Consider the following 23,548-nt stretch of genomic DNA (forward strand, 5'->3'; position numbering starts at 1 on the left):
CCTGTCTTTCCCCTTTTTTCACCATCTCTGAAAGGTAGCAGTCGGTGTGATTAGCTAGTTTTGACGAGTGTGAGGTAGAGCTCCGGGATCACTCTACCATCACTCAGCACAGCAAGCTCCGCCCCCCGTGAAGGCTTGTTTTTTGAGGGATGACTTGTAGTTTCTATTGGAACTATTTAAATTACCATATAATGTACTGGGAATCTGAAGAAAAAAAATCTATTTGGGGTGGAATTGGAAAAAAACTGCCATTCCTCCGTATGTTTTTTTTTGGGGGTTTCATTTTTTTACATCTTTCACCGTGTGGTAAAAACGACGAATTGACTTTATTCTGCTAGTCAATACCATTACGACGATACCAAATTTATATAGTTTTTTAACTCCTTTTACAAAGAAAAAACTATTCTGAAAGCCATAACTTTTTCATTTTTTCGTCGATTGAGCGGTGTAAGGGGTTATTTTTTGCGGCACGAACTGTGGTTTATATTGGTAGTTTTTTGGTACATACGTCTTTTTGATCACTTTTTATTACATTCTTTTTTATCGCTAAATTGACCAAAAAACAGCAATTCTGGCGTTTAAATTTTTCTTTTTACAGCATTCACCGTGCGCGTTAAATAACGGTATATTGTAATAGTTCGGACTTTTATGGACACAGCGTTACCAATTTTGTTTATTTTTTACTTTAGAGGAAATTGGAAAGATTTTTTTTTACTTTTTAATTATTTTTTTTTTTTCACTACTGAAAACTTTGTTCAACTTTTTTTTTACACTTTTTATTAATCCCCCTAGGGGACTTGAAATCTCAGTCACTATTTAGCGTATACTGATCAGTTAGATCTAAGGGATTGATATAAAATAACAGGTCGGGCTAAATAAAGGGTTATACGACCCACCACACCTAAGAATGAAGAGACCACAGCCCTGTATAAGCACTGATGCCCTCCCAGCTATGTGCAGCACAGACCTATTCACTTGTCAGGACCCCCACCAATTAGAACGTAATAAAAACTGTTCTGTGTGAAGTTTTACAACTTCTATAACACATTGGGGAGGGGAATAAGGAAAACCTTTCCAAATGGGTGATATTAAGAGGATGTAGAAGGTTAGAAAAACATCTCCGCTTTTCTTCTAAAACAGCGCCACATCTGTCAATGGGTTATATGTTGTATTGCAACTCCGCTCCATTGAAGGGAATGGACAATATCACAGCCGACCCGTGGACAGATGTGGCGCTGTTTGTGGAAGAAAGCTGCAAATATCTGTTCTGGTTAAACAAGGGAACCAGATATCAACTAACCGGTTATGGAGAAAATCCAGCCTGGTAAATGACACAACATCACAATGGATGGCGCTGTACTTACCACTGGTGGTTGGGGTGGCATGTGATCAGGACTGGTCAGAATTAGAGGATGGCACTAATGTTACCAACCTAGAGGAAAGACAAAAGCAATGGACAAGGCATCGCAGTTACCCCTCTCCAGCCAGACCTGTCCCCAGCACAATTTATCCCTCTCCTGCCAGACCTGTCCCCAGCACAATTAACCCCTCTCCTGCCATACCTGTCCCCAGCACAATTATCCCCTCTCCTGCCAGACTTGTTCCCAGCACAATTATCCCCTCTCCAGCCAGACCTGTCCCCATCACAATTAACCCCTCTTCGGCCAAACCTGTACCTATCATAGTTAACCCCTCTGCCCCAGGTTGCCTGGCAAAGATTTGCGGGGGGGTGACATACAGAATATATAGTATTAAACATGATATGGCTTAGATACAGTAACCAGCATGTTAGGGTTGGGCCTCATGCACACAACCGTATTTTTGATCTGCATTTATGGACTGTAATTGCCAATCAAAGTAGCGACCCATTCATTTCTATTGGCCACGGACACCTTCCTGTATATTTAGGGGAAGGTGTCCGAAACGCTTCCGTAAAAAATAGGACATGTCCTATTTTTTGATTTTACGGACCATGCTCCCATACTTAATAATGGGAGCACGGCCCGTAAATGTGGAGATCAACTGTAAGAACAGCAAAACTGCTCCAGAATGTTCAATGTGAATGTCCCCTAATCCTACTTCTTTATAGATTTTTTCTTCTTCATAATTAGTTTATTCTGAATGCCCTTGTATATTTTAAAAGATTACTACTCCTATGACTATTTATATCGTCATATGCCACCTCCAATATGGCTGACGTAGTATAAAACCCGGGCTTGGACGTAGTCTCCTCTCAATATGGTAATTATCTCTCTTTGATCTTCTCCCTAGCTTCCGCGGGATGATTGGCGTCGCAGTTGGCAGGCTCTTTTTCCTTTCTTCTGTGACCTATGTTGCTGCACACACCGGCTCCTATTACTTCCGGAGCAGCTGTGCATCTACAGGGGTCCACCTGTGGTATTGGGCTTAAAATGATGTGGGGTTCTTCGTTATATACTGTTGGGCATATAAATTTGTCTATAAATAAGCTCTATCAAGTCATCATCTCACCGAGTACTGCCGTATTAAATTTGATCCCAGGACTACCCGTATACTCGGGAATTTGGGGTTCATAATTGTCTGGTGTGGGGGTCCATATGGGGGTCACTTTGCTCGGGGGTTTCAACTGCGACGGGGGTCACTTTTCTCTCGGGGGTTTCAACTGTGGTGGTGGTCCCTCCTCTTCATCACTAGATGAGTTTGTTGACACATAAAAAAAAGTCTCATCACCAGTCTGTGTCGGAGGCAAGAAATGCATAGGCCTCTTCAGCAGAAAATTACCTTTGGGACATCTTTATTATTTGTGTGACACGTGTAAATTGTGTGCTTAGACACGTGTAAATTGTGTGCTTAGACACGTGTATTGTGAATACAGCAAAAAAAAAAAGAAAAAAAACTTTAGAAAAACAGAAAATAAAAATATAATTCCCTAACTAAAAGCAATAGGATGCTACACAAAACTTTTTTTTTTTTTATAGAATGAGTGGACTTCCCTACACTAAAACTAACATGGGCAAGGTTTCCGAACACTAAACCGAACTAGGTTTTTCCCAACTTCCCTGACACTAAGCCTAACTACGGTGACGAATCCCTGACCTAAATCTAACTAGAGTATTCTGAGCTTCCCTGGCGCTAAACCTAACTAGATTATTCCGAGCTTCCCTGGCGCTAAATCTAACACGATTATTCCGAGCTTCCCTGACACAACCTAACTACAGTGATGGATCCCTAACGCTAAGGCCTGGTTTAGACGAGCGTGTGCGTTTTGCGCACGCAAAAAATGTGGCGTTTTGCGTGCGCAAAAGGCACTTAACAGCTCCATGTGTCATCAGCGTATGATGCGCGGCTACGTGATTTTCGTGCAGCCGCCATCATTATGACACTCCGTTTGGATGTTTGTAAACAGAAAAGCACGTGGTGCTTTTCTGTTTACAATCAGAGTTTGACAGCTGTTGCGCGAATCACGCTCGTCCCACGGAAGTGCTTCCGTGTGACATGCATGGTTTTCACACACCCATTGACTTATAGGACACGAACGAATATAGGACATGTCGTGAGTTTTACGCAACGCACTCACGCTGCGCAAAAATCACGGACTGTCTGCACTGCCCCATAGACTTACATAGGTGCGTACGACACACGTGAAAAGCACGCGCGTCGCAGGCACGTAAATCACGATCGTGTAAATGAGGCCTTAAACTAACTACGGTGACCGATTCTGGACGCTAAATTCCCTGACACTAAACCTAACTACACTTTTTGACGCTCCCCTGACACTATCTAATACTAAACTAGCTAGATGATAACTTTCTAAACTAACTTTTTTTTCATTTTAATAATTTTTATATATTTTTTTGTATTTTATAAAGAAAAAAAATAATCCACAGAGAAAAAGAAATGTGGCCCTGGAGACTAAGAAGTGGTCAGTGATCGGAGATTACTGACCAAAACCGGGGATGACAAGGGGAACACGAGGAGGAGGACAGGAGTGGGAAGTGGATGGAGCAGATGGGAAGTGCAAAAAAGTAACTTTTTCAAGTTTTTCTGCACAATTCTCTTGACACAACCGCTCTGAACTACTCTCTAACGCCAACAGAAGTTCAGGTCGGGTGCGGGAAGATGTGAGGTCTAGGGCAGGAAATTATGTATGCGATCGCTGCTATTGGTTAGTAGTCACTGACTAACCAATAGCCTCGATCGCCAGGGCGGGACCACCGCAATTGGTCCTGAAGTATTGAGCTGTGATAGCCGGCTGTAGGAAACAGCAGGTATCACAGTTCAAACACGTGCCGGGATTAAATGGCGCCGTGTTTATTCAGGTCAGTACATTTACGGAGCTGAGTGCAAACGATGCGCTCAGCTCGAGGTAATAGTGCTGAGCGGGAAGGAGTTAAGGGGGTGTAGTTTTCAAAATTGGGTCATTTATGGGGGTTTCCATCATTCAGCCTCTGAAAACTTGGCTTGAAGCAGGAAGATAAAATTTATAAAATTATTATTAAATGTTTGTTATTGTTTTTTCAAAAGTGCTGCCAAAATAGAGTAAAGAGGGATAGAGATAGATATATCTAAGTGTACAGTAAGTATGTACATGTGACATTATTGCCGTCCAAAATAGGGAAAGATTTTATATTTTAACAAAATTTCATACATTTTGGTATTTAATTAATTTTACACAAATCGTATCAGTCTACTTTTACCACTAAAATAAAGTACAACATTTGACAAAAACCAATGTCAGAATTACTTGGATATGCAAAACTATTGCAGAATTACTCTCTGATAAAGTCAGACATACCAGATTTGAGATCAGATTTGAAAAATCTGGCGTGTTCATTAAGGTCCACACGAGCTTGGTAATTAAGGGGTTAATTTTTTTAAAAAAAAATGCTTTTATTGATCAATAGTAAAACAAAGACAATTTGGTATTGCTGTAATCATTGCGACCTGCAGAATGACGTTATGTCATTTATACCTCATCGCAAACGGCATCAATTTAAGACTTAGAAAAGAATGATTAAAATAATATTTTCAGAAGGATGTATTTACGCGGCAAAAATAAAAACCCTTTATGTATATACACCGTTAAACATGCGTTTATTGTGCAAAAGTTCTAAAAGATAAAACCTATACAATAACTAATACAGAGAATAAAATGTTAATTTTATATATACTGCACCGTAAACAGCGCAAAAACAATCACAAAACAAATACTTTTTCTATCCCCCATGGGGGGGGGGGATGGTTTGTTTGATTTTATATATATACACACTACCGTTCAAAAGTTTGGGGTCACCCAGACAATTTTGTCTTTTGAAAACTCACACTTCTATTTATCAAATGAGTTGCAAAATGACTAGAAAATATAGTCAAGACATTGACAAGGTTAGAAATAATGGTTTTTATTTGAAATAATAATTTTCTCCTTCAAACTTTGCTTTGGTCTTTGAATGCTCCATTTGCAGCAATTCCAGCATTGCAGACCTTTGGCATTCTAGCTGTTAATTTGCTGAGGTAATCGGGAGAAATTTCACCCCATGCTTCCAGAAGCCCCTCCCACAAGTTGGATTGGCTTGATGGGCACTTCTTGCGTACCATACGGTCAAGCTGCTCCCACAACAGCTCTATGGGGTTGAGATCTGGTGACTGCGCTGGCCACTCCATTACAGATAGAATACCAGCTGCCTGCTTCTTCCATAAATAGTTCTTGCATAATTTGGAGGTGTGCTTTGGGTCATTGTCCTGTTGTAGGATGAAATTGGCTCCAATCAAGCGCTGTCCACAGGGTATGGCATGGCGTTGCAAAATGGAGTGATAGCCTTCCTTATTCAAAATCCCTTTTACCTTGTACAAATCTCCCACTTTACCAGCACCAAAGCAACCCCAGACCATCACATCACCGTCAGGCACTCTTCCAGCATCTTTTCAGTTGTTCTGCATCTCACAAATGTTCTTCTGTGTGATCCAAACACCTCAAACTTCGATTCGTCTGTCTATAACACTTTTTTCCAATCTTCCTCTGTCCAATGTCTGTGTGCTTTTGCCCATATTAATCTTTTCCTTTTATTAGCCAGTCTCAGATATGGCTTTTTCTTTGCCACTCTGCCCTGAAGGCCAGCATCCCGGAGTCGCCTCTTCACTGTAGACATTGACACTGGCGTTTTGCGGGTACTATTTAATGAAGCTGCCAGTTGAGGACATGTGAGGCGTCTATTTCTCAAACTAGAGACTCTAATGTACTTGTCTTGTTGCTCAGTTGTGCAGCGGGGCCTCCCACTTCTCTTTCTACTCTGGTTAGAGCCTGTGTGTGCTGTCCTCTGAAGGGAGTAGTACACACCGTTGTAGGAAATCTTCAGTTTCTTGCCAATTTCTCGCATGGAATAGCCTTCATTTCTAAGAACAAGAATAGACTGTCGAGTTTCACATGAAAGATCTCTTTTTCTAGCCATTTGGAGAGTTTAATCGAACCCACAAATGTAATGCTCAAGATTCTAAACTAGCTCAAAGGAAGGTCAGTTTTATAGCTCCTCTAAACAGCAAAACTGTTTACAGCGGTGCTAACATAATTGCACAAGGGTTTTCAAGTGTTTTCTAATCATCCATTAGCCTTCTAACACAGTTAGCAAACACAATGTACCATTAGAACACTGGAGTGATGGTTGCTGGAAATGGGCCTCTATACACCTATGTAGATATTGCATTAAAAACCAGATGTTTGCAGCTAGAATAGTCATTTAACACATTAACAATGTATAGAGTGTATTTCTGATTAATTTAATGTTATCTTCATTGAAAAAAACTGTGCTTTTCTTTCAAAAATAAGGAAATTTCTAAGTGACCCTAAACTTTTGAACGGTAGTGTATATATATATATATATATAGCAGATATAAAAAATGGCGACAGCACCCTGCAACACTAATGCCACCTAAACCACTAAATATAAATAGATATGCACTAAAGCTAAATCTACCTACGAATCGGGAGGTTCTTAGTGCACATTTTGATCAAAAAGTGTTAGCCCACCTGCCACGACAAGGCGACCTCTGTAAGGTGGGAACCTACGCTGCACATACACCCAGAACTGGGACTAAGCCTACATATATACCTGGGGATGGTAGGATACAGCATTGAACTGATTAAAATCACCCAGGGCAGAATGGGAGGAGTGCAAGAACAACAAGTGGAGGCAGTCACTAACCCCACATATATGGATCCCATAAACACAACAAAAATTGAACAGCAAATTCCAACTAAATGATACAAAATACGCAGGTGCAAGAACACCTATGACTGCAGATATACAGCAGATATAAAAAAATGGCGACAGCACCCTGCAACACTAATGCCACCTAAACCACTAAATATAAATAGATATGCCCTAAAGCTAAATCTACCTACAAATAGGGAGGTTCTTAGTGCACATTTTGATCAAAAAGTGTTAGCCCACCTGCCACGACAAGGCGACCTCTGTAAGGTGGGAACCTACGCTGCACATACACCCAGAACTGGGACTAAGCCTACATATATACCTGGGGATGGTAGGATACAGCATTGAACTGATTAAAATCACCCAGGGCAGAATGGGAGGAGTGCAAGAACAACAAGTGGAGGCAGTCACTAACCCCACATATATGGATCCCATAAACACAACAAAAATTGAACAGCACATTCCAACTAAATGATACAAAATACGCAGGTGCAAGAACACCTATGACTGCAGATATACAGCAGATATAAAAAATGGCGACAGCACCCTGCAACACTAATGCCACCTAAACCACTAAATATAAATAGATATGCCCTAAAGCTAAATCTACCTACAAATAGGGAGGTTCTTAGTGCACATTTTGAACAAAAAGTGTTAGCCCACCTGCCACGACAAGGCGACCTCTGTAAGGTGGGAACCTACGCTGCACATACACCCAGAACTGGGACTAAGCCTACATATATACCTGGGGATGGTAGGATCCAGCAGTTTCTTGGCAATTTCTCACATGGAATAGCCTTCATTTCTAAGAACAAGAATAGACTGTCGAGTTTCACATGAAAGATCTCTTTTTCTAGCCATTTGGAGAGTTTAATCGAACACACAAATGTAATTCTCCAGATTCTCAACTAGCTCAAAGGAAGGTCAGTTTTATAGCTCCTCTAAACAGCAAAACTGTTTACAGCGGTGCTAACATAATAGCACAAGGGTTTTCAAGTGTTTTCTAATCATCCATTAGCCTTCTAACACAGTTAGCAAACACAATGTACCATTAGAACACTGGAGTGATGGTTGCGAAATGGGCCTCTATACACCTATGTAGATATTGCATGAGAAACCAGACGTTTGCAGCTAGAATAGTCATTTACCACATTAACAATGTATAGAGTGTATTTCTGATTAATTTAATGTTATCTTCATTGAAAAAAACTGTGCTTTTCTTTCAAAAATAAGGAAATTTCTAAGTGACCCTAAACTTTTGAACGGTAGTGTATATATATATATATATATATATATATATATATATATGTGCCATTGAAAAATGCAACTGAAAAAAAACAAGAATTAAAATACATACGTGAATAGGAAAAAAAAAACGATGCCTCTTGAGATGCGGCGAGAAAATAATAAATAAAAATTGCTGCGTCCTAAGAGCGTAAAATAAGCTGCATCCTTAAGACTTTCTTCACACACTTTTGTGGCAATTTTTTGGGCTTGTAAAAAACGCCATGAAAGCCATAACTAGAAGCTGCTGCATTTTGAAAAAGAAAAACAAACCTAAGGTGGAAAAAGACAGCACAAGAAAAATGCACTTTTTGTAGTGAGTTTCATATTTGCCTATTAACGTATAGCCGAAACATTAGAAAAAAGAGAAAAAAATGCTGTGTTTTTCCTAAAATGCTATGTGTGGAGGGGTTTTCTGATAATTAAAAATTGAAATTCCATCTTCAGGCTGATCAAAGACTAATCTGAGGTCATGTGAAATCCTTACAATATAAAGTCACTAACACTAGCGGATTCTGTTTTTTGTTCTAGTATGAGTTGCAATGGATTATCTAAAGAGGAGGAAGCCTTAAGAAACCTGGAACGACACAAACCAAATTTGAAGATGATTTACTGAACAAACAAGAACCTGGATTTCCATCTGTGATGAGCAGACAACCGGTCAATACTTCTGCAGAGGTCCAGTATTAAGTGTTTCCTGGTGCTTTATGGGTAATATCTCTGATCTGCAGATGAGGAGGAAACCTCTTATATTATAACGAAGGTGACGTCCTACAGGAATTCTCTTTTCCAGTGCCCTCAACGGGGACAAGTCCTACATATTAAATAACAGATGGATTGTACAACTGTGAGATACGCTCAGAACCTTCATATCTACAATGTATTTGTGGACAGTCTGTGGTTAGGATATCAATGTACGAATCATAGACTGAAGTGTGGAAAGTCTCTAGATCCTCCAGCCGCCATCTATGTAATAAGCTCCGTGTTTTATCCTGTAAAATCCATACATAGATTAAGACAAACTGTGGGCCAACCCTGAGATCAGATCATCTGTGTCATGTTATCAGCTCCAGGACAGACTGACAGACTGTCCAACACAAGGACAGCTCATTTTAAACTATTTATTAAAAAGCAAATCCACTGAAAAAGAAAACAAGACTGACAGAATACAAAGAAAGTAACAGAAACACAGCATCTGTATGGCATGGGGATAGTAGGTGTATGGCATAGGGAATTGCCAGCTATTAAGTGACTGAGGATAATCATGTTCTCCTCCTATACCATGCTATTGTATATAGATTTCCTGGGCCAGCAGCAGCAGAATATAGGACATAGGTAGTAAGGCTACGCTGAACCACCAACTTGTGAGTTAGCGGATGTTTCCTGTATATAGGACATAATATAGGTAACACGTTGTTCTGGTAGATGCTCCTATATCTTAGTGATGATTAATCCATGTACCTCTGTATAAATATTCTCTTCTAACAATGAGCTCTGCCGCTAGTTGTGTGCCCTGAAGTCTTGCTGGAGGTTAAGTCACATGTGAAATAAACATCTTTTACCATTGTAATTGTTTGTGTCCTGTGACCTGTTATGTTACATAATTCTATCACATATGTGCAGGTAAGTAGTCACACACTGACAGACGTCAATACAACTTTTCCATGGGGAGCCGTGTAGATTTAATATTTCTGCTTTGGAGATGGTACAAGAGTATGGGAAGGAAAGAGATAAGGGGGAGGGGGTTACACGAAACATCCCAGAATTTGTGGAGTTTGTTGACACCGGCGCTGTGATATCTATTCATATGGGATAATAGAGTTAACCCTTTAATGACGCAGCCTAGTTTGGGCCTTAAGGCTCAGGGCCCATATTTCAAATCTGGCATGTCATTTTATGTGGTAATTAATGCTTACACCTATCCATGCGATTCTGAGATTGTTTTCTCGTGACACATTGGACTTTATGTTAGTGGTAAAATTTGGTCGATATATTCAGTGTTTGTGTGTGTGAAAAATAGCAACATTTGGAGAAAATGTTGAAAAAAAAAATAGCATTTTTCCAAATTTAATTTATCTGCTTGTAAGGCCGGATTCACACAAGCGTGTGCGTTTTGCGCGCGCAAAAACACAGCATTTTGATTGCGTTGCACTTCCGTGTTTCTTCGGTGAATGGTGCGCGGCTGCGTGATTTTCACGCATATGCCATCCTTATGACACGCGGTTTTGATGTTTAGAAACAGAAATGCAGGGGCTTTTATTTTTTCCTTCATTTCTTTATCTACTGTTGCCCGAATCACGCGCGACACACGGAAGTGATTCCGTGTGCTGCGCGTGATTTTCACGCACCCATTGACTTCAATGGGTGCGTGATGCGCGAAAAAGGCCCAAGTATAGGACATGTGAGTTTTACGCAGCGGACACATGCTGCGTGAAAATCACGGAATGTCTGAACGGCCCCGTTCACTAACATAGGTTCGTGCGATGCGCGTTATACCACTCATAATTTTTTGAACGTCCTTTTATTTTCTAGGAAGTTACAAGGCTTAGAACATAAGCAGAAATTTCTCATATTTTGAAGAAAATGTAAAAAATTAGACCTCTCAAAGTATTCAATACAGCATTTAGAAAGTTTTTCTTAACCCTTTAGGAGTTTCACAAGAATTTAAGTAAAGGTGAAATCTACAAATTTAATTTTTGTTGCAGAAGATCCATTTTTTTCCAGTAAAACCAAAAGGTTTTACCAGGGAAACGCAAATAGATATTTATTGCCCAGATTCTGCAGTATTTAGAAATATCCCACATGTGGCCCTAGTGCGCTGCTGGACTGAAGTACCAACCTCACAAGTAAAGGAGCACCTAGAGTATTTGGGCCTCCTTTTTATTAATTATATTTTAGGAACCATGTCCTGGTTGAAACCCCCCAAAAAGTGGCCCCATTTGGCAAACTACACTCCTCAAGGAATTTATAGAGGGGTATAGTGAGCATTTAGACCCCACAGGTTTTTTGCTGCATTTTGTAGAATTAGGCTGTGAAATTGAAAATCAAATTTTTCAGATAAAAAAGTACGAATTTTTAGGTTTTACAAGGATTACAGTAGAAAAAGCCCCCCAACGTTTGAAAAGCAATTTCTCTAAATTACGGCATTATCCCATATGTGGTAATAAACTGCTGGTTGGGCAAACGGCAGGACTCAGAGAGGCAGGAGCGCTATTTGGCATGTAGATTGTGCTAGATTCGCTTCTGGGTGCCATGTCGCATTTGCTTCTACCCCTTATACCCCTTAAAAGTGACCCTATTTTGGAACTAGACCCCTTGAGGAATTCATTGTAGTTTTAATGGGGTGCATGCCACTTTTTGATCAGTTTTTAGTCTACATTTTAAGAGGCGTGGTGAAAAACAGCAATTCTACTATTGTTTTTTTATTCCCTTTTTTTTTTTTGTACAGCGTTCACCGTGCGCTATGAATGACTTTATTCTGCGTGGCGATACAATTATGGCGATACCATATGTATATATTATTTTTATGTCTTATGGCGTTTGCACAATAACTTTTTTTTATTTTTTATTAACCATTTACTTTTTGTGTTGCCATATTCTGAGAGCCGTAACTTCATCTTTCCATCAAGAAAGCGGAGTGAGGACTTTTTTTTTTGCGTAACGAACTGTAGTTTCGATCAGTACCATTTGAGTACAAATGCGACTTTTTGATCTTTTTATTCCATTTTTTGGGAGGTCAAGTGACCAAACAAATTGTGATTCTTGTATGGTTTATTATTATTCTCTTTTACAGTGTTCACCGCGCAGGATAAATAAAATATTTTAGTTCAGGCCGTTGCGGACGCGGCGATACCAATTCTGTATAGTTTATTTTAATTATATTTTTAATAAAAAGGACTGATAAGGAAAAAGGGGGATTTTTACTTTTATTACGTTTTAACTTTAAAACTGATTTTTATCCAATTTTTTATTTTTTTTTTATTTATTTTTTTGTCCCACTAGGGGATTTTAAGGCAGGAGGCCCTGATCACGATTCTAATGCGCTGCACTACATGCATAATGCATGTAGTGCAGCGCATTAGAATTGTGATCAGGGCCTCCTGCCTTAAAATCCCCTAGTGGGACAAAAAAAAAAAAAAAAGTTGTATAAAAATCCATGTATTAGAGCTGTCAGCTACTCACTGACAGCAAGCATAGTGGGTCCTGACTTTGTCAGGACCTACTAGGCTTCCGTAGATGGAGGCCATTGTTAGGGTATGTTCACAAGCTAAACTAAAAATGGATGTAAAATACGGAGTTATTTTCAAGGGAAATCAGCCGCTGATTTTTAGCCATTTTTTAAGCATTAAGCGTTTTTTTACACCCGTTTTTGGAGCGTTTTTTTCTATTGAGACAATGAAAAACTGCTCCAATAAAAAGTCTCAAGAAGTGACATGCACTTTTTTTACAGGGTGTTTTCATTATGCGCCGTTTTTACAAACGACCGTGTGAAAAACCGTCCCGTGTGAACGAAACGCTGTTGTTCCCATTGAAATCAACGGGCAGATGTTATGCCGTATTTTTAGACGTTTTTGGGGGTGTATACAGCCCAAAAAACAGCTGAAAATAGGCCGTGTCAACATACCCTTACGCCTCCGGTTGCCATAGCGCACACGATCATGTCGCGGAACGTCAATGGTGCTTTAACCCCTAAGAAGCCGCAATCGCTATTGAATGCAACTTCTATTTGGTTAATCAACGGAGACAACGAGATCGGTCCCTGGGGAAGGAGCTGCGGCAACTGCTGTACGAGACAGCAGTTGTCACAGCTCATAAAAGTGCCGGGGGGGGGGGGGCGGGATGGCGGTTACGCGGTTATTCCCATGACCTACGATTAGGTCACGCAGCACAAATGTTATACTTAGTGTGACCAAGGGGTGTAGCTAAAGGCTCATGGGCCCCAACGCCCCCCCAAAACAAACTTCTCATGGCTGACAGCCCGCAGCTGCATCGCTGGGTCTCCTAAGTGACTGAACGATGCAGCACTAGCAACCAGGGGCGTCACTAAAGGTCTTAAAACGTATGGGGAAATAGCCCCAATACATATACCCCCCAAAAAAAATGTGTGTGCGTGTATGTATGTGTATATAAGAGACCGCATACCTATAGCACTACGACCCTATAGTTATGGGTAGGATTAGATACAGCGGCTCAGCAGACAGTATCACACATGATAGGATTAGATACACAGCTCAGCAGACAGTATCACACATGATAGGATTAGATACACAGCTCAGCAGACAGTATCACACATGATAGGATTAGATACACAGCTCAGCAGACAGTATCACACATTATAGGATTAGAGAAAGCGAAACACGGCGCCACATGGTGCAGATTACCCAAGTGGGAATGGATAATTTGAGAAGAGTGATGCTTACCTTGAAGCAATGAAAATCGAGCGATGGAGAGAAAGGTGCTGCTGCTGCCAGGACTCGAGGCCGGTGATTCAAGATGAACGACCGCAGATACTATGCTGGGTGAGCTGGAGAAAAGGAGTCTGCAAGGGCGCTGCTGCACACGGATGAGACCGAAGTGAAAACTTCGGAATGATGATAATAATATTCGATGAAAATATTCAATGATATTCAATGATAATTGAAGGTAATAAATAAAAAATTTAATGGTAATATGACTACGCGTTTCAATGCCGTACCGGCATCTTCATCAGGTCATGAAAAAAGAACACAGACATCTCAGTTTAAATAGAATCTCAAAGTTCGAAAAAACCCGCCAATGTGAACAAGGGCAGGGCGTTCAAGTGACGTCAGAGTTCAGAGGTTAAAAAATGACAGATAACGATGACCGGCACATAAAAAATGATCAAAAAATAAAATGTTAAACAAGGAAAGATAAAGTCCATGTGCTGGGAAACAATATAGGAACAATGAAACAAATGGTACAGAATGAATCGCAGGGGATGCAGAACAAAAACAAAACAAAACAAAATAAGGGGTAATCCGTGAAATAAACGGATAAATAGGTGATGGTGTCAATATAAGATATAAAACAATTATGAACAGTATAAGAACATAATAAAATATGTAAAATAAATAAACAACAAAGTCAGAAAGACAAATGGACATTAATCCTTACACATTCAAAAGAATGGAGTCGGCACCTGCCGTTAAAACATTAATAAATAGCGGCTCAACGAATGTAGAGAGAAACGATGACATATGTATAAATTTAGAATGCCAAAACATAAATGTGAGCATTGGTGAGAGAATAGGGGTATCAATACTGCATATGAATAATTTATATGAAAAATGTGAACAGTTGAAACTGGTAAGGTATAATAATAAGCTATAAAGCCGATACTTGAGCCGGCAGCCGGTAAATGCCGGTAAAACAGAAATAGCGGCTCAACGAATGTAGAAAAAAGGGATGTCAATTGTATAAATTTAGAATACAAAAACATAAATGTGAGCCTTAATTAGAGAATAGGGGTACCACTACTGTATATCAATAATTTATATGAAATTTATGAACAAATGAATCTGGTACGGTATAGTGATATGCTATAAAGCCGATATTTAAGCCGGCAGCCGATAAATAATAATAGGTGAAGAACGAAATAATAAAGATGAAAAATGATGTAGAGACAAGAGGTTGAATAATGAAATGTACAATTGTAAAGGACAATAAGTGATAATAAGCAGTATGTACTATCAATACTAATGATGGCAAAGGGCATATGTCCTAAATATATTCCAAAGAACCCAAGGATCTGTCTATAACGGAAAGAACCACTGATAATGCAAGGGAAACTTAAAATAAGCAACAATGAAGATAAAGCATTAATGGTACATAACATAAAATTGCACAAATATATTTAAAACGACAATACGGGTCAAAAAACAGTATAGCCATGAATATATAATGATGTAATATCATGAACTGAAACATAAAGCAATAAATGAAAAGAATAAGAAATATACTGTATTAGTAATTAAGCCAATTATTAATCTAAAGTGGACTCAGAGATATCATTAAGGCCATCAGGTTGAAGAGTTTTCATTTTAAAAATCCAGTAGTTTTCGCGCTGTTTCAGTTTGCTAAATCGATTAGTGATATTATGCGGAATTTGCTCTATAGGTGTAATGAGCAAACTACTAAACTGACTATTATGTGTAGTGGAGAAGTGTCGAGAGACACTGTGTTTTAAAAAACCAGTATTTATGTTGAATCTGTGGCTATTGATTCTGGTCCGTAAACATTGCGTAGTACGGCCAATGTACTGGAGATGACACGGGCATTCCAACAAATAAATAACGAAAGAGCTTCCACAGTTCAGAAAGCTATTGATCTTAAAGGATTCTTTAGTCATTGTGGATGTGTAAATGGAGGTCTTGTGAGTGATATTGGTGCAGCACATACATCGCTGCCGGCCACATTTGAAAGAGCCTAAAATTCTAGGAAGCAAAATAGAATCAGGTACCATGGGATTTTTTAGTTTACTGGGTGCTAAAATATTTTTTAGAGATTTTGATCGTCGATAGGTAATGGTGGGTCTATCCGGTAATTCAGTTTTTAAAAAAGGATCATTTCTTAAAATGTGCCAATGTTTATCAAGGACCTCTCTGATTTTTTTGTTTCCACTATTAAAAGTTGTGATAAAATTATTACTAAAGTTCTGTTTGTTTTTGATTGCCCTATCTTGCTTAATGCACGAAAATTGTGATAGTAGGGAAGCTTTCTGACGTGCCCCTTTGATCAAACTTAAAGGAAAATGTTTTTCCCTAAACCTTTTTTCCAAAAGGTTACATTCCTCTGTGAAATCAGAGTCGGTTGTGCAATTTTTTCTAACTCTTCTAAACTGTCCAAAGGGAACATTTTTAATCCATGGGGGGTAGTGGGCACTGTTGAAATTTAAGTAGCTATTTACATCAACAGATTTGAAATGTGTCTTTGTTAAAAATTTGTTAATTCTGGTGTCAAATGAAATAGTCAGGTCTAAAAAGTCGATAGACAGAGTGGAAAAAGTGTATGTAAAAGACAGTCCTAAGTTATTCGAATTTAGATGCTCAATGAAAGATGAAGCTTCGGTCTCATTGCCCAACCAAACGAAGAGGAGGTCGTCGATATAACGTTTATAAAATAGAATTTTACTTTTGAATGGGTGATCATGGTAAATATATTGATCTTCAAATTGTCCCATGTATAAATTAGCGTAGGACGGTGCGAACCTTGAGCCCATGGCGCATCCTTTGATTTGGTTGTAGAATTGATTATCAAAAGTAAAAGAATTATGATTTAAAATAAAGTCAACACATTTGTTTAAAAATGCAATTTGATTCTCAGGCATACATGTTTTAGTAGATAATGCAGAGCTAATGACCTTTAGGCCTTTGGAGTGGGGAATATTGCTATAGAGGGCAGTTACATCGGCTGTGAGGAAATTGATGGGGTACATAGAATTGGTGATGTTAAGTGAGTGAAGTTCTCTGATTACTTGGGTCGAGTCCCTAAGGTATGATGGAAGGCTGGCTACTAAAGGTTGAAGGTGAGTATCAATGAAATGAGAGAGGTTGCTAGTGAGGGACCCGATCCCTGATATGATCGGACGACCTGGGGGGTTAGTTATGGATTTGTGCACCTTTGGGAGATGGTATAAAAAGGGAATGCTTGGGAAGGGCATATTGAGAAAGCCTCTTTCTTTTTTGGTGATGATCCCTTCATGGAAAGCTGTATCTATAAGAAGGGCGTATTTAGGTATATGAATGGGTAACGGGTTTATAGCTAATTTAACATAGAAACTGCTGTCGTCCAAAATTCTGTAAGATTCATCCAAATATTTATCCTTGTCCATAATAACAATCCCACCGCCCTTGTCAGCAGAACGGATCACAATGGTATTATTTTTGGCCAATGATTTCAGGGCAATTCTCTCCTGGTAAGTGAGATTATGAGGAGTATTAATGGGTTTATCGAGAGATCTGAGTTCATTACCTACTAAAGCAGAAAAGGTTTCTATAAAAGAACCTTGGTGGTGCAAAGGGTAAAAGTTTGATTTAGGCTTCAAATTAGTGGCAATAATTACTTGGGGATTAACTGAAGTGGATGGTTCAGAAATCGCAGTCGGTAATGGAATGGTGGGGGTCATTTTGGACATAGAGAAATGCCTAGTAAGGGTAAGTTTGCGGATGAAACGATTAAGGTCCATGAAGAGATCAAAAGTATTGGGTGGGGAGACAGGGCAAAAAGAGAGACCTTTGCTGAGGAGACTAATCTCATGTGTATTAAATTCATAAGAGGATAAATTGAAAAGTTTGATTTTTAATAAATGGTTCGATGTTTCTTCAGATTGGTTGGTGAGGTTCTCTTTGTTTGCATTTCGTTTACGGCCTCCTCTTCTTCCTCTATATCTAATTTTCTTTTTGTCTATATTTTTTGAACTAAGGGAAAAAAATGTGTAATTGTTTGAATTTTTGGACTTATGAGGTAAGTGATGAGGTGGTCGTTGCTGTTGATGGTCGGCGTGACAGGTGGCATTGTGAGTTGGGAAGGAAGTCCTAAAAAAGAAGTGGTAGTGTCTAGAAAGGATACAGGCGCTGAGGCTGCTGCTTCAGATGTAACAAAAATTGCATCATTGGGCAATGATGCAAAGGCGCCATTCTCTGTACAGGTGGGTAGAGACAATTCAAAAGGACTAGCAGAGGTATTATGAATAGACAATTGTAAGAGGGAGGGGGATATGCCATGGTCAGAGGATAGAATGGACTCATTGGGAGATAGGGATATTGGGATGGGATTGGAGGACACTTCAATGGTGGATTGGAATTGTAATAGACGGAATTCCAATTCCGAAGCCTTAAAAGCATTGATGGGTACTTTAGTAAGGTAATTACTGGGTGGTGCCGAGATAGTATCCATAGGGACATTATTGTGCTTAGTTACAGTCGGAACGGCAGTAGAGACTGGTGCTGAAACCATAGTGCGTTTAACTGTTGGTGAAAAAAGGTGAGAAGAATCTACAATAGGTTTTGAAGGATTATTACTCCTCAGACTGTTCTTAAAAAATCTATTACGGGGAGAAAAACTACGTTGTTCACCCCTATTAAAACTGTTAATATGGGGATATTTGTTAGAAGCCGCTCTTAGTGGGAGATGTAAACCTTCACGACGGGAGTTAACCGTATTCTCAATGCAGTTGTCAGAAGTTTCATTGTTAGAACTGGAGAAATTTTCATAGTCAAGACGATCTCTTTTGAACTTATTCGTTTTTTTGAGAATTAAATCTTTTTCATAGATATTCAGACGTTTGTTAATGGATGTCTCTATTTGTAAAAAATCGGGATGTTCGGAGAATCTGAGAAGATTCCCCTTGATTGTATTAGCCTCTAATTCAAGTGTATCGCTGATGGCTGTCCTTTTTGTGAGAAGGACATTGAGGATACCTGAGTGACAATCATCCAAAACCTTTTTCCAAATTATACTGAAGGAAATATCAGCAGGATAGGGGTTGCTCAGCTCAACCCTCAAACCCCTGGGGGTAATCTTTTCAGAGATATAAGTACGTAGAAACAGGCAGTCAATATTTTGTTTGGCTTCATCCATGAGACAATTTTCTAATGTTAGGAATGTATCAGTCATAATCTTCGTGAGTTCGGGAGTAAATTGATTACTCACCACGTCTGCTGGATCCATGTTGTCCATGATCCCTAAAGATTGTAGAATCCATTGTTCACGGAAGTGCCTCCTGTCGTTGATAAAATCCGTCATGTTGAAGAACGTAATAGATTTTTTAAGAACAGTCTGAGGAGTAATAATCCTTCAAAACCTATTGTAGATTCTTCTCACCTTTTTTCACCAACAGTTAAACGCACTATGGTTTCAGCACCAGTCTCTACTGCCGTTCCGACTGTAACTAAGCACAATAATGTCCCTATGGATACTATCTCGGCACCACCCAGTAATTACCTTACTAAAGTACCCATCAATGCTTTTAAGGCTTCGGAATTGGAATTCCGTCTATTACAATTCCAATCCACCATTGAAGTGTCCTCCAATCCCATCCCAATATCCCTATCTCCCAATGAGTCCATTCTATCCTCTGACCATGGCATATCCCCCTCCCTCTTACAATTGTCTATTCATAATACCTCTGCTAGTCCTTTTGAATTGTCTCTACCCACCTGTACAGAGAATGGCGCCTTTGCATCATTGCCCAATGATGCAATTTTTGTTACATCTGAAGCAGCAGCCTCAGCGCCTGTATCCTTTCTAGACACTACCACTTCTTTTTTAGGACTTCCTTCCCAACTCACAATGCCACCTGTCACGCCGACCATCAACAGCAACGACCACCTCATCACTTACCTCATAAGTCCAAAAATTCAAACAATTACACATTTTTTTCCCTTAGTTCAAAAAATATCGACAAAAAGAAAATTAGATATAGAGGAAGAAGAGGAGGCCGTAAACGAAATGCAAACAAAGAGAACCTCACCAACCAATCTGAAGAAACATCGAACCATTTATTAAAAATCAAACTTTTCAATTTATCCTCTTATGAATTTAATACACATGAGATTAGTCTCCTCAGCAAAGGTCTCTCTTTTTGCCCTGTCTCCCCACCCAATACTTTTGATCTCTTCATGGACCTTAATCGTTTCATCCGCAAACTTACCCTTACTAGGCATTTCTCTATGTCCAAAATGACCCCCACCATTCCATTACCGACTGCGATTTCTGAACCATCCACTTCAGTTAATCCCCAAGTAATTATTGCCACTAATTTGAAGCCTAAATCAAACTTTTACCCTTTGCACCACCAAGGTTCTTTTATAGAAACCTTTTCTGCTTTAGTAGGTAATGAACTCAGATCTCTCGATAAACCCATTAATACTCCTCATAATCTCACTTACCAGGAGAGAATTGCCCTGAAATCATTGGCCAAAAATAATACCATTGTGATCCGTTCTGCTGACAAGGGCGGTGGGATTGTTATTATGGACAAGGATAAATATTTGGATGAATCTTACAGAATTTTGGACGACAGCAGTTTCTATGTTAAATTAGCTATAAACCCGTTACCCATTCATATACCTAAATACGCCCTTCTTATAGATACAGCTTTCCATGAAGGGATCATCACCAAAAAAGAAAGAGGCTTTCTCAATATGCCCTTCCCAAGCATTCCCTTTTTATACCATCTCCCAAAGGTGCACAAATCCATAACTAACCCCCCAGGTCGTCCGATCATATCAGGGATCGGGTCCCTCACTAGCAACCTCTCTCATTTCATTGATACTCACCTTCAACCTTTAGTAGCCAGCCTTCCATCATACCTTAGGGACTCGACCCAAGTAATCAGAGAACTTCACTCACTTAACATCACCAATTCTATGTACCCCATCAATTTCCTCACAGCCGATGTAACTGCCCTCTATAGCAATATTCCCCACTCCAAAGGCCTAAAGGTCATTAGCTCTGCATTATCTACTAAAACATGTATGCCTGAGAATCAAATTGCATTTTTAAACAAATGTGTTGACTTTATTTTAAATCATAATTCTTTTACTTTTGATAATCAATTCTACAACCAAATCAAAGGATGCGCCATGGGCTCAAGGTTCGCACCGTCCTACGCTAATTTATACATGGGACAATTTGAAGATCAATATATTTACCATGATCACCCATTCAAAAGTAAAATTCTATTTTATAAACGTTATATCGACGACCTCCTCTTCGTTTGGTTGGGCAATGAGACCGAAGCTTCATCTTTCATTGAGCATCTAAATTCGAATAACTTAGGACTGTCTTTTACATACACTTTTTCCACTCTGTCTATCGACTTTTTAGACCTGACTATTTCATTTGACACCAGAATTAACAAATTTTTAACAAAGACACATTTCAAATCTGTTGATGTAAATAGCTACTTAAATTTCAACAGTGCCCACTACCCCCCATGGATTAAAAATGTTCCCTTTGGACAGTTTAGAAGAGTTAGAAAAAATTGCACAACCGACTCTGATTTCACAGAGGAATGTAACCTTTTGGAAAAAAGGTTTAGGGAAAAACATTTTCCTTTAAGTTTGATCAAAGGGGCACGTCAGAAAGCTTCCCTACTATCACAATTTTCGTGCATTAAGCAAGATAGGGCAATCAAAAACAAACAGAACTTTAGTAATAATTTTATCACAACTTTTAATAGTGGAAACAAAAAAATCAGAGAGGTCCTTGATAAACATTGGCACATTTTAAGAAATGATCCTTTTTTAAAAACTGAATTACCGGATAGACCCACCATTACCTATCGACGATCAAAATCTCTAAAAAATATTTTAGCACCCAGTAAACTAAAAAATCCCATGGTACCTGATTCTATTTTGCTTCCTAGAATTTTAGGCTCTTTCAAATGTGGCCGGCAGCGATGTATGTGCTGCACCAATATCACTCACAAGACCTCCATTTACACATCCACAATGACTAAAGAATCCTTTAAGATCAATAGCTTTCTGAACTGTGGAAGCTCTTTCGTTATTTATTTGTTGGAATGCCCGTGTCATCTCCAGTACATTGGCCGTACTACGCAATGTTTACGGACCAGAATCAATAGCCACAGATTCAACATAAATACTGGTTTTTTAAAACACAGTGTCTCTCGACACTTCTCCACTACACATAATAGTCAGTTTAGTAGTTTGCTCATTACACCTATAGAGCAAATTCCGCATAATATCACTAATCGATTTAGCAAACTGAAACAGCGCGAAAACTACTGGATTTTTAAAATGAAAACTCTTCAACCTGATGGCCTTAATGATATCTCTGAGTCCACTTTAGATTAATAATTGGCTTAATTACTAATACAGTATATTTCTTATTCTTTTCATTTATTGCTTTATGTTTCAGTTCATGATATTACATCATTATATATTCATGGCTATACTGTTTTTTGACCCGTATTGTCGTTTTAAATATATTTGTGCAATTTTATGTTATGTACCATTAATGCTTTATCTTCATTGTTGCTTATTTTAAGTTTCCCTTGCATTATCAGTGGTTCTTTCCGTTATAGACAGATCCTTGGGTTCTTTGGAATATATTTAGGACATATGCCCTTTGCCATCATTAGTATTGATAGTACATACTGCTTATTATCACTTATTGTCCTTTACAATTGTACATTTCATTATTCAACCTCTTGTCTCTACATCATTTTTCATCTTTATTATTTCGTTCTTCACCTATTATTATTTATCGGCTGCCGGCTTAAATATCGGCTTTATAGCATATCACTATACCGTACCAGATTCATTTGTTCATAAATTTCATATAAATTATTGATATACAGTAGTGGTACCCCTATTCTCTAATTAAGGCTCACATTTATGTTTTTGTATTCTAAATTTATACAATTGACATCCCTTTTTTCTACATTCGTTGAGCCGCTATTTCTGTTTTACCGGCATTTACCGGCTGCCGGCTCAAGTATCGGCTTTATAGCTTATTATTATACCTTACCAGTTTCAACTGTTCACATTTTTCATATAAATTATTCATATGCAGTATTGATACCCCTATTCTCTCACCAATGCTCACATTTATGTTTTGGCATTCTAAATTTATACATATGTCATCGTTTCTCTCTACATTCGTTGAGCCGCTATTTATTAATGTTTTAACGGCAGGTGCCGACTCCATTCTTTTGAATGTGTAAGGATTAATGTCCATTTGTCTTTCTGACTTTGTTGTTTATTTATTTTACATATTTTATTATGTTCTTATACTGTTCATAATTGTTTTATATCTTATATTGACACCATCACCTATTTATCCGTTTATTTCACGGATTACCCCTTATTTTGTTTTGTTTTGTTTTTGTTCTGCATCCCCTGCGATTCATTCTGTACCATTTGTTTCATTGTTCCTATATTGTTTCCCAGCACATGGACTTTATCTTTCCTTGTTTAACATTTTATTTTTTGATCATTTTTTATGTGCCGGTCATCGTTATCTGTCATTTTTTAACCTCTGAACTCTGACGTCACTTGAACGCCCTGCCCTTGTTCACATTGGCGGGTTTT

The 23,548-nt window shown here is 38.8% G+C and overlaps 1 protein-coding gene across 1 annotated transcript in view; it reads left to right on the plus strand.

The window, feature by feature from the left end:
- Nucleotides 1–10,005, plus strand: part of LOC142664427 (NACHT, LRR and PYD domains-containing protein 12-like) — a 197,193-nt gene extending 187,188 nt beyond the window's left edge. Inside the window, exon 11 of the mRNA XM_075843495.1 lies at nt 9,000–10,005. Within this exon, the coding sequence (XP_075699610.1) occupies nt 9,000–9,084 (85 nt within the window). The 3' untranslated portion in view covers nt 9,085–10,005. The remainder of the gene's footprint in view (nt 1–8,999) is intronic.
- Nucleotides 10,006–23,548: the final 13,543 nt, after the last annotated feature.

The sequence above is a fragment of the Rhinoderma darwinii genome, chromosome 12 (assembly GCF_050947455.1).
Source record: "Rhinoderma darwinii isolate aRhiDar2 chromosome 12, aRhiDar2.hap1, whole genome shotgun sequence".
Lineage (NCBI taxonomy): Eukaryota > Metazoa > Chordata > Amphibia > Anura > Rhinodermatidae > Rhinoderma > Rhinoderma darwinii.